At 42.6% G+C, this 12,945-nt stretch overlaps 2 protein-coding genes across 2 annotated transcripts in view; one reads left to right on the top strand and one right to left on the bottom strand.

Annotated features, from left to right (window-relative positions):
• The window catches only part of LOC125245430, a 1,350,402-nt gene that overhangs the window by 1,191,133 nt on the left and 146,324 nt on the right, over nucleotides 1-12,945 (bottom strand).
• On the top strand, nucleotides 10,387-12,086 carry LOC125245772 (gastrula zinc finger protein XlCGF52.1-like). The gene has a single exon (XM_048156514.1). The coding sequence runs from the start codon at nucleotides 10,869-10,871 to the stop codon at nucleotides 11,694-11,696; it is 828 nt and encodes a 275-aa protein (XP_048012471.1). The 5' UTR covers nucleotides 10,387-10,868; the 3' UTR covers nucleotides 11,697-12,086.

Raw genomic sequence — 12,945 nt, 5'->3', positions numbered from 1 at the left:
GCGTGCTGAATCGGTGGTGTGCAGAGGCAGATGAACAGTGTGGCGCAGGGCTGTAACGGGTATCAGAAACCAAGGATAATCCAACCCAGACGCTGGCACAAGACGACAGTCCATATAATCCACCCAGACGCGGGCACAAGACGATAGTCCAGAAATCCAGGAAACAGGAAGTGAAACACGGAACACACGACACCGGGACAGCCTGCAACGAACTGACAAAGACACAATGTAGACACGCACATTAAATAGCAAACACAGAACAAGACACGGCTGGCAGCACATCACAATCAGACAGGTGGGTGACGCCCACACAATCACTCACAGGCAACACACACCACAACCACACAAGGGCGAGTAAGTGAACCCATGAACCGTGACAATGTTTGTCTCACTTAAATTTGTTTGATGATCTGAAACATTAAAGTATTAATCAAAGATAGCACAAGTAAACACAACATGTAGTATTTAAATGAAGGGTTTTATTATGAAGGGAAAACAAAATCCAAACCCACATGGCCCTGTGTGAAAATGTGCTTGCCCCCTAAACCTAATAACTAGTTGGGTCACCCTTAGCAGCAACAACTGCAATCAAGCATTTGTGATAACTTGCAATGAGTCGGTTACAGCGCTGTGGAGGAATTTTGGTCCACTTATCTTTGCAGAATCATTGTAATTCAGACACATTGGAGGGTTTTCGAGCATGAACTGCCTTTTTAAGGTCATACCACAGCATCTCAATAGGATTGAGGTCAGAACTTTGACTAGGCCACTCCAAAGTCTTCATTTTGTTTTTCTTCAGCCATTCAGAGGTGGACTTGCTGTGTGTTTTGGATCATTGTCCTGCTGCAGAACCCAAGTTCGCTTCAGCTTGAGGTCAATGGACAAAAGTGATTTTACATAGAAAATTCACTAAATGAAATGTGTCTGTTTAATGTTTGAGATTACTTTTGTGAAAACAAAATGTTTTAATATCCCATCATCATTTGGTGTAACTGATATTGTAACGATTCATCACTCGACATGGGATCCATTTTGCAAGCTTTATTAAGAGATATCGTGGTCGTACAGGCAGGGGTCAGAACCAGCAAACACAGCAATGTAGAATAGACAGAATCGTGGTCAGGGACAGGCAAGAGGTCGAGGCAACAGGCAAGATACACAGTCCAGAGAACAGGCAGAGGGTCGGTAGGCAGGCAGCAACGGGTCAATAAACGATAAGCAGACAGAAACAGCAACAGGTAATCCAACAGGGTACAAACGCTCAGAAATGACAGCCGGGGCAATGATCAAGACTTCGCGTCAGACCAGTGTCTGGGAGCCGCTTAAATAGCGGTCTAAACGAGCTGCAGCTGGCAAGCAATCAGAGTCCAAGGCACGGGGTTATGGGAAATGTAGTGAGGATCAGTATACGTGGCTGAGTGGATGCGTGAGTGTCAGTATTCTGGGGATGGAGCCCTCTGCTGGCCAGTAGAGGGACTCACGGGGTTCGTCTCCGTGACAGAGCCCCCTCCCTGCGAGCGACTCCTGGCGCGAGGTGGAACACGACGTCGGGGCCTACCGCGTGGTCGAGGGGCCGGTCTCCCGGGATGGTTGCGGTGAAACGCGTCGATCAGGTTGGGATCAAGTATATCCTCAGCGTTGACCCAAGATTGCTCCTCGGGACCGTACCCCTCCCAGTCAACCAGGTACTGGATGATGCGTCCCCGACGTCTGGAGTTGAGTAGTTCTCGCACCTGATACACCTCCTCGCCTTCCACAATGACGGGCTGGGGACTCTGCTCACGGGACCTCCCCTCCCCTCCTCACTGGGGTCAGCAGCGGGCTTGAGCAAGGAAACATGAAATGTGGGAGAAATACGATAAGTGTTAGGTAATGCAAGACGGAATGATACAGGTGTAATTTGACGGATGATTTTGAACGGGCCCACGTACCTTGGACTCAACTTTCTGCAGGGAAGCCGGAGGCGAAGATCCCGGGTCGAGAGCCAGACCCATTGACCGGGGTGGTATTCTGGTCCGGGGCGTCGTCGACGATCAGCATATTCTCTCTGGCGGCGAATGGCTTGTTGGAGGTGGACATGAGCTTGGTTCCAGGTCTCCTCACTTCGGTTGAGCCAGTCAGTGACAGCCGGCACATCGGTGGGTTCTCCTGACCACGGGAACATGGGTGGTTGGTAGCCCAAGATACACTTGAATGGGGTGATTCCGGTGGTAGGTTTAACTAAAGAGTTCTGAGCGTACTCGGCCCATAGAAGGTAACGCCCCCAATCCTCTTGATTCTGGTGGCAGTATGATCGAAGGAAGCGAGTGAGTTCTTGATTAAGCCTTTCGACCTGTCCATTGGCCTGAGGATGATAGCCGGAAGTCAGGCTTACGTTGACGCCCAATGCCTGGAAGAAGGCGCTCCAAAGACGAGAGGTGAACTGGGGGCCACGATCTGAGACGATGTCCTCCGGTAATCCATAGAGACGAAAGACCCAGTTACATAGGAGCTCTGCTGTCTGCATGGCCGTTGGGAGTTTGGGCTGAGGGATTAAGCGACAAGCTTTAGAGAAGCGGTCAATGACAGTAAGAATGACTGTATTACCTTGGGACTGGGGAAGGTCAGTGATGAAGTCAACAGCTATATGTGACCAGGGACGCTGAGGAGTGGGAAGTGGATGGAGTAATCCGGCGGGTAGCTGTCTCGGGCTCTTATGCATGCTGCAGGTGTGGCACTGCTGAACAAAGACCGTGGCATCCTTGACCAGAGATTCCCACCAAAAGCGGTTCTGTAGCAGATGGATGGTGGCTGTGATACCAGGGTGGCCGGAAGATGGCAGACTGTGGGTGAGGTTCAAGACCTGGTCTCGGAGACTGAGAGGCACAAACACCTTATCCGGAGGGCATGCGGCTGGAATGTCTTGCTGAGCGTTATGTTGTTGAATGAGAGTCATGATGTCCCACTGGATGGGTGCTACGACTACTTGGAAGGGAAGAATGGCTTCGGGTTCACCGGAGGTCGGTTCCTCCTCGTACTGGCGAGACAGGGCATCAGCTTTGACGTTCTTGGAGCCTGGACGGTAGGTGACTGTGAAATTAAAGCGAGTAAAGAATAAGGACCATCTGGCCTGTCGTGGATTGAGTCGCTTGGCTGTACGCAGGTACTCTAAATTCTTGTGGTCAGTTAGAACCGTGAAGGGATAATTGGCGCCCTCTAGCCAATGCCTCCACTCCTCGAAGGCTGCTTTCATAGCGAGGAGTTCTCGATCTCCTACATCATAATTGCGTTCCGCTGGGCTGAGTTTGCGGGAGTAGAAGGCGCAGGGGTGAACTTTGGCTAGAGGGCCCTGTCGCTGAGAGAGGACTGCTCCCACTCCAGTATTTGAGGCGTCCACCTCGACAATGAAGGGAATGGAGGGATCAGGGTGGCAGAGTATGGGTGCGGTGATGAAGCGCTGTTTGAGTTCCTGGAAGGCTTGGCGGGCTGTGTCTGACCAGTTGAGATGGCGAGTTCCTTTCTTGACCATGGATGTCAGAGGGTTTACCACGGTGCTGAAGTTCCGTATGAACCGACGATAGAAGTTGGCGAACCCCAGGAAGCGTTGTAACTCTTTCAGGGTGCTGGGTTCGGGCCATTTGAGGACAGCGTTGACTTTACTCTCATCCATGGCGACCCCCTCTGGGCTGATGACGTATCCAAGGAAGACAGTGGACATGGTGTGGAACTCACATTTCTCAGCTTTAGCATACAGTTTATGGTCGATTAGTTTCTGAAGAACAGCTCGGACATGGTGAATGTGTTCATCTAGAGTGTTGGAATATATGAGGATATCGTCCATGTAGACGATCACCGACCTGTTCAGCATGTTCCTGAAGATGTCGTTGACGAAGGACTGGAAGACTGACGGACTGTTGACAAGGCCGAACGGCATGACCCGGTATTCATAGTGCCCGTTGGTCGTAGAAAAGGCCGTCTTCCACTCATCACCTTCTCTGATGCGAATTAAATTGTAGGCGCAGCGTAAGTCCAGTTTAGTGTAATATTGAGCTGTGCGAAGCTGTTCCAGGGCTGAGGGTACCAGTGGCAGAGGGTAACGGAACTTTACGGTGATTTCGTTAAGACCTCTGTAGTCGATGCACGGACGAAGCCCCCCATCCTTCTTCCGTACAAAGAAGAAGCCTGCGGCTGCAGGAGAGGTTGACGGACGGATGAACCCTTTTTCTAACTCCTCCGCTATGTATTGAGCCATGGCTTCAGACTCAGGTTGGGACAGGGGAAAGATGCGACCTCGGGGAGGTGAATGACCTGGGAGGAGATCAATGGCACAATCATGTGCACGGTGTGGTGGAAGAGTGTTAGCCTTCTCCTTACTGAAAGCCATTATGAGGTCGTGGTATTCTTGAGGCAGATTGGGAACGGGTGACTCCGGTGGCTTGACACAGACAGCGTGAACCGGAATGGGTGTAATGGTGGAGAGACATGAATCTTGGCATTGGGCGCTCCATCTGGTGATCTGTCCCTCTCTCCACGAGATCTGTGGGTCATGGAGCCGTAGCCATGGTAATCCTAGAATGATTGGGGCGTTTGATACAGGCAGGACGTAGAAGTGAATCTGTTCGTTGTGAAGTAGACCCGTTGACATTGATAGTTCCTGGGATAGCTGATTGATTGAGCCCGTCCCCAGGGGACGCCCGTCTATCGTGGCTATGGAAAGGGGAGATGAACAGGGAATGAGAGATATATTATGGGATTTAGCGAACTCCTCAGAAATGAAATTGCCAGCCGCACCGGAGTCCAGCAGAGCGGTGGTGATCACATGCTCTCCATTTATCAACAATGTGATCGGCACAGTTACACAGTTCAGAGAAGTGACAGAGTTCGAGGTGGGACTCACCGATCTGGGGGCGGCAGAAGACGGACGTGAAGGGCAAGAAATCCGCTGATGACCAGGTAATCCACAATACAAGCATAGACGGTTGGTGAGACGACGATTTCTTTCCTCAGCCGAGAGATGATAGGAGTTAACCTGCATGGGTTCAGGCGTCTCTTCATGACGCGGTGGTGCTGTGGCAACGGGGCGTCGCGCGCTGGTGCGGCGCGCCCGCTGTAAATTATCAATGGTAATAGCCAGTTCAATGAAGCTGTTGAGGTCCCTGCCCTCATCACGGCATGCGAGTTCGGTTTGCAACTCGTGAGAAAGACCCTTGCGAAACAGAACTTTTAGCGTGTCACTCACCCAGGTAGTCTGTGCGGCCAGCGTGCGGAAATTCATGGCGTATTCCGCTGCCGTTAGTTTCCCCTGGGACAATTCCAGCAAACGTTCGCCTGCTCCCTTACCCTCTCTGGGATGGTCAAAGACCTCACGGAACTGTCTAAGGAACTCGTTGAATGAGACAAAAGCCGTTCCCTCAGCGGGCCAGACAGCGGTAATCCAGTCCAGAGCTCTGCCCGTCAGCAGAGAGCAAACAAAAGCGATCTTACCCCTCTCTGTGTTATAAAGGGTAGGCTGTTGCTCGACGAACAAGGAGCATTGCAGAAGGAAGCCTTTGCACTTGGAAGCATCCCCGTCGAACTTCTCCGGGAACGCCAGGCGGGGGTTGACGTGAGATGGCGTCACCGCCGCGTGTGTAATGGCGGGCGCTGCCGGCGGTGGCACCGCCGCCGCGGTGCTGTGAAGACTCTGAACGGCCTTAGCCAGCTCCTCCGTGATAGTGGTCAGGCGGTTCAGCTGGTGTTGGTTGGCAGCGATCTGACTTGCTTGGGCAGCCATGTGAGCACACAGACGATCATAAGCCGCTGGATCGGATGATGGCGAAGTCTTCTGTAACGATTCATCACTCGACATGGGATCCATTTTGCAAGCTTTATTAAGAGATATCGTGGTCGTACAGGCAGGGGTCAGAACCAGCAAACACAGCAATGTAGAATAGACAGAATCGTGGTCAGGGACAGGCAAGAGGTCGAGGCAACAGGCAAGATACACAGTCCAGAGAACAGGCAGAGGGTCGGTAGGCAGGCAGCAACGGGTCAATAAACGATAAGCAGACAGAAACAGCAACAGGTAATCCAACAGGGTACAAACGCTCAGAAATGACAGCCGGGGCAATGATCAAGACTTCGCGTCAGACCAGTGTCTGGGAGCCGCTTAAATAGCGGTCTAAACGAGCTGCAGCTGGCAAGCAATCAGAGTCCAAGGCACGGGGTTATGGGAAATGTAGTGAGGATCAGTATACGTGGCTGAGTGGATGCGTGAGTGTCAGCATTCTGGGGATGGAGCCCTCTGCTGGCCAGTAGAGGGACTCACGGGGTTCGTCTCCGTGACAGATATATTTAATGCTAAAAGGAATCAGTTATTTTGACCTGTATTTAATAAAAATATATAAAAGAGTAAGAGATCATACTAAATTTCATTATATTTTGAATGATTAAAAACTTCTTGCTGACAAATGAGTGAAAGCTAGTGGTTTGAAGGAAAGTGGCAAAGTCTACATATTTAAAATGACAAAGAGTATTTTAATTGTCAGCTGATTCTCATTTTAAATATGCCTGAAATATGCTTTTTTCCCTTTTATGCTATATTAACCTTTTTTGTATTTCACCCATAAACTAAATGCATTCAGAATTTATATTGGTCTATCGTAAAGCATCTTATGCTAATTCAGAACTTTATTCTGTTTCTTCTTTAAAGTAATGACAGATATCTAGAAAAGTAGTAAAGAACTGTAGGAAAAACAGTTAAAAGCACAAAGACAAAAATAATTGACACTTAAAGCTCATTTCATTGCTGTCAACAGACTGAGGGGATTTGTGGACCTCAAATATGAACAATTTACAGCAGATCTGAAGACATCAGCATAATAAATGAGGTGAAAACAGGAACTATTGACATGAAATAAAGAGTGTTTTCAGCAGTTTCTCTGTTAATATTGATGATCCTCAGACTATCAACACTCATTCAACAAGACATTTACATCATCAAATGAGTGAAAGCTAATGGTTTGAAGGAAAGTGGCAAAGAATAAAGATTTAAAATGACAAAGAGTATTTTGGGCTTCACTGTGATCCTTCAATACAGTGTTTGAATGTTGTCAAATGATTCTTGTTCTAAATATGCCTGAAATGTTTTATTTATTTTTCTTTCTTCTTTTTTTAATTAACTTTTTCTCTCTTTTTTTTTTGCAATATTAACCCCTTTTTGTATTTCACCCATAAACTAATTGTATTAATCATTTATACCTGTCTATCGTAAAGCAACTGATACTAATTCAGAACTTTATTCTGTTTCTCCATTAAAATATTGACAGACATCTAGAAAAGTAGTAAAGAACTGAAAGAAAACAGTTAAAAGCATAAAGACAAAAATAATTGTACATATTTGTAGTAATCAAATCCTTAAAAGCATAAAGACAAAAATAACTGTTCATATTTGAGGTCCACAAATCCCCTCAGTCTGTTGACAACAATGAAATGAGCTTTAAGTGTCAATTTACAGCAGATCTGAAGACATCAACATAATAAATGAGGTGAAAACAGGAACTATTGACATGAAATAAAGAGTGTTTTCAGCAGTTTCTCTGTTAATATTGATGATCCTCAGACTATCAACACTCATTCAACAAGACATTCAGATCATCTCACTTTATTCTGAGTGTTTGCTGTTAGAAACTGATTATTTGAGTCAGGATATATGAGAAAATCCTATAAACTGCTCTACCGAAAGACAATACTGTTATTTCTCACAACATGATGTGGATAAAACACCAATAATACAAAAACACACTAATGACACTCATCTTCATCAACCACTGCTGCTAAATAACTACAGCAATATAATATATATATATGAACTGAAAGTTTGGTTTTCTAATAATAAGTACATTGATTGCAGGAGTGAAATTAGCTTTATTATTATATATTATTATTAGCTTTATCCAGCAATATTGGAGATGCTGTTACTCGTCCCTCGATCATTTATCTTCTACACTTAATGCAGTTCAGCATCTGAGGAAGCCTTTTACTCCACAGACTCCCATTCTGGTTTATATTTCTGAAAACTTTTTTCTTTTTCTTTCACAAGCTGGACTAATAACAGCTGCCATCATGAGCTGCTCTCTGTAAAGTTAAACTTCCCGCCACTGTCAGCATCCAGTCTGGATGATCATGTGATGTATCAACCAATGACAGAGAGCTTTACTTAAACTGAGCCTCAAGACAGAAGAAGCACCAGAGAGTCTTCTCCATCATTCCTGAAGATCTTCAGCTGCTGCGGGTGACGACATTATGATTGAAGTAGATCTGACTATCCTGAATAATCACAGGGTTGAAGCTGAATGATTAAAAGACACACCAACTGACAATATGACCCATGACATTTGCATATTTTTGTAAGATTTATGTTGTACCTGTTATCTGGGGAATAATATGAGCTTTGTTAATTTTGAATTTTGACATCATGAATGTAAACTCCCCAGGAGTGTTTTTGACGTTTCATATCAGGCCTCCTCCGATCACACTCCATCACAGTGAGAAAAGAAGAAACCAAACCATAATGCATCAGAATACACCCAGTGTACAGATAAACATTTTACCAAATAAAAACAAAACATTTAGTTTTAGATCAATTAAGGTGATTAATTACACAATATGGTGATAAATTAATCGAATTAATCACAATTTAATCACATGTCAAAATTGGCTGAGAAATTACCCCCAGAAGATCATCTGAGACATTACAATAAGTAGCTTTCAATATTTTATTTAATTCAACATGAGGGTGAGTAAATGATAATTATTAATAATTAATATGGAAATACGATTTATTTATTGAAGTTATACTCATTCATTCAGGAATGAAGTAAATGACTTTATGAGTGCACATCTGAATCATTGATTCACCCGATTGATTCGCTCAAAACGCAGATTCATTAGAAACAAAACAAAACACTTTAATAACAACATCATACTAAATTAAAAGTAAAACATTTATAATAGTTTTAGATGAATGACCATATTAATAAAAAATAAAAACATGTTCCAGAAAGTGACAAAGTAGTTCCTTATGCAATGATGTCCATACAGTGAATGAAAGCTTTACAAAAACTGCAAATAGTTAAAGTAGAAATCTAAAATCTCAGAGTTTTTCTCTAAGTGAGATCTTTCCGGCAGGATTTGTGAGTCTGAGACGGGAGAGTTTTCAGTTTCTGCACATAAAACTGTTACATGTTAAATCTCTAATTACTTTATTAAAATGAATCTTATCATAAAATCAAACCATGTTTCATAGTTATAGTTAATTCATAGTTATTTAGCAGCAGTGGTTGATGAAGATGAGTGTCATTACTGTTTGTTTTTGTATCATTTGTGTTTTATCCACATCATGTTGTGAGAAATAACAGTATTGTCTTTAATTAAAGCAGTTTATAGTCTTTTCTCATATATCATGACTCAAATAATCAGTTTCTAACAGCAGAATAAAGTGAGATGATCTGCTAATGATCTGAATGTCTTGTTGAATGAGTGTTGATAGTCTGAGGATCATCAATATTAACAGAGAAACTGCTGAAAACACTCTTTATTTCATGTCAATAGTTCCTGTTTTCACCTCATTTATTATGCTGATGTCTTCAGATCTGCTGTAAATTGACACTTAAAGCTCATTTCATTGCTGTCAACAGACTGAGGGGATTTGATGACTACAAATGTCTACATTTATTTCTGTCTTTATGTGTAGAACTGTTTTTCTTACCATTATACATATTTGGAATAATTTTGCTACATTATATTCTGTTATCATTTATATATATATATAAAACAAACCCCGTAACTGATATTTTTTTATTTTGGCAGATCAGCTCCTCCCACACTGGGATTCATCATCAATGAAGCTCCTCCCACAACAGTAACATCATAAGTGAAGCCCCTCCCACATCAATTCACCAATAAATGCTGGGATATTCCCATCAGAAGAGCATCAGAGCATCAGGAAGAGCTGAAACCAGAAAAGACTGAGTTTATTAAGGAGGACAGTGAGAACATGAGTGATCCAGAACCCTGCAGAATGAAACACACTGAAGATACTGAAGAACAAAGAGGTTGGTGTTTATTCTTCATTCATTCATGATGCTGAACAACATTCATGTTGGAATTATTCAACAACACATTTAGATATGCAGTTCATCTAATATTCAACAAATGGTCAGTAAAGTGAGATTTGAAAAATGTTCAAATTGATTGTCAACATCAGGTCAAAATACAGATTATTTTACATTTATTTTGTATCTGGTTCAAAATTTGCAACAACGTAACCAAAATTTTAGACATGTTTCAAAATAAAAAAAACAGTAATATCAGTAAACACCAAACTATATCAAGTAAATTCACTTTTCAGAATGGCTGACAGGGTTGTAAGCTTGACTTAAACAAAAACTGATTTATAGTTATTGATAAAGTTGTATTTTTCATAAAATGTAGAACTTATTCATAGTTATATAGATTATTCTTCTTACAGTAACTTTGGTAACAGGGTTGATGAATGGGGTTGAATCAACACTGTACAGTTTATTTAAAAACTCAGACAATGGATTGAGATTATTTCCTTGTAAAATTATTTCCTCAATGTAAAAGTTGGTGTCGATATGTCAATAATTGTGTCATTCATCAAAATATTGCATAGTTTTCACTGATTTGTCTATAATGTTTTAAATATAATAACTGTTTCAGGGACATATAGTAAATATATAAAAAGGCATCAAAGTGATCAGTATATTTCATAGCAGTCGTCTACTTCAGTACATGAAGGTTCACTTTTATGTTCTTTCACTTCATAATCCTCATTTTGAATCACTTTAATATACTAAAAATTAACTTTTTTTGTGATTTCAGAGCTGATGGAAGTGAAGGAGGAGAGTGAAGAACTGACTGAAGTGGAGGAGGAACATCATGACAAACCTGGAGAAAAACCTTTGAGTCGCTCAAAGACTAAAAAGACATTTCTAATGAAAAGAGACAAGAAATCTTTCACCTGCACTCAGTGTGGAAAGAGTTTATCAACCAAACAACATCTTAAGGATCACATGAGAGTTCATACAGGAGAGAAGCCGTTCACATGTGATCAATGTGGGAAGAGTTTCTCACAAAAAGGACATCTTAAAGAACACATGAAAGTTCACACTGGAGAGAAGCCGTTCACATGTGATCAATGTGGGAAGAGTTTTACAACAAAACGAAGTCTTGAGATTCACATGAGAGTTCATACCGGAGAGAAGCAGTTTGCATGTAATGAATGCGGCAAAACATTTCTTTGGGGATCAAACCTGAAGAGACACCAGAGAGTTCATACAAAGGAGAAGCCACATTCATGTTCTGTGTGTGGAAAGAGTTTTTCACAGCTGTATTACTTATATCAACATGAGAAAACACACACTGGTGTGAGAGAGTACATGTGCTTTGAATGTGAGAAGACTTTTATTACAGCAAGATGTTTAATACAGCACCAGAGAATTCACACTGGAGAGAAACCTTACAAGTGTTCACACTGTGACAAGAGATTCAGTGATTCATCAAATCTGAAAACACACGAGAGGATCCACAGCAGAGAGAAGCCGCACACGTGTGATCAGTGTGGAAAGAGTTTCTCTTTTAAAAAACACCTGAAGATACACATTAAGATCCATGCAGTGGAGAAAACACATTACCACAGTCTGAAATCACAATAAGTAGTTCATCTTTATGTGCTGAGCAACAAAGTAGTTTCCTTAAAGCCACAATAAGCGGCAAGACGGTTTGGTGGTTGCTTAAAATCTGAATCTTCTCCTGAAACTACAACAGAACAATCAAATCACTGTTAAAACAGACTGTATGAATTCTTCCCTTAAGGTCATTGTGACAAACTAGTGACTTACACTTAGTGAACAAACTGCCATGTTCCTATTATTGTCATTTACAACATAACAATAAAACAACCTACAACTGACTATTAACTTGTTGCTCCTCTTCATTTGTTCCATGATAAATCTCCCACCATTTCCCATCATCATTCCTTTGATCTTCTGTAGTAGTTCTTGTACCTGAATGTCTGAATTACTCTTGATATTGAAACAGTAAAATCGTCCTTCACATTCAGTCAACAGCACAATCTTGTAGTTTTAGATGTTCATCACTATGTTCATCACTCCCTGTTTTTGTCTGTGACTTTTTTTTTATTCTTGTGGAAATATCCAACCTGGTGGGATTATTTTGCCTCAGACTTCGTCACAGGACAGTGCTGTTCCTCAACATGCTCCCAAACTCAAAACGACTTAAAAGGACAATCTTGCACACACACATACAGTGGTGTGAAAAAGCGCTTGCCCCCTTCCTGATTTTTAAATTTTTTTTCCATGTTTGTCACACTTTAATGTTTCAGATCATCAAACAAAGTTAAGTATTAATCAAAGATAACACAAATAAACACAACATGCAGTATTTAAATGAAGGTTTTTATTATGAAGGGAAAACAAAATCCAAACCCACATGGCCCGTGAGAAAAAGTGCTTGCCCCCTAAACCTAATAACTGGTTGGACCACCCTTAGGAGCAAAAACTGCAATCAAGCATTTGTGATAACTTGCAATGAGTCTGTTACAGCGCTGTGGAGGAATTTTGGCCCACTCATCTTTGCAGAATTGTAATTCAGCCACATTGGAGGGTATGAGAGCATGAACCACCTTTTTAAAGGGTTAGTTCAGCCAAAAATGAAAATTATGTCATTAATGACACCCTCATGTCCTCCCAAACCCGTAAGACCTCCTTTCATCTTCGGAACACAGTTTAAGATATTTTAGATTTAGTCCGAGAGCTTTCTGTCCCTCCATTGAAAATGTATGTACGGTATACTGTAGAGCCTTGCGCGCGACTGATTTCCTCAACCAGCACCCGCCCGCTCCCGCTGAATATCTGACCAGCACCCGCCCGCTCCCGCTGAATA

The sequence above is a fragment of the Megalobrama amblycephala genome, linkage group LG1 (assembly GCF_018812025.1).
Source record: "Megalobrama amblycephala isolate DHTTF-2021 linkage group LG1, ASM1881202v1, whole genome shotgun sequence".
NCBI classification, from domain to species: domain Eukaryota; kingdom Metazoa; phylum Chordata; class Actinopteri; order Cypriniformes; family Xenocyprididae; genus Megalobrama; species Megalobrama amblycephala.
Note: the sequence above shows the minus strand (reverse complement) of the source record. Positions and strands in the feature narration are given on the sequence as shown.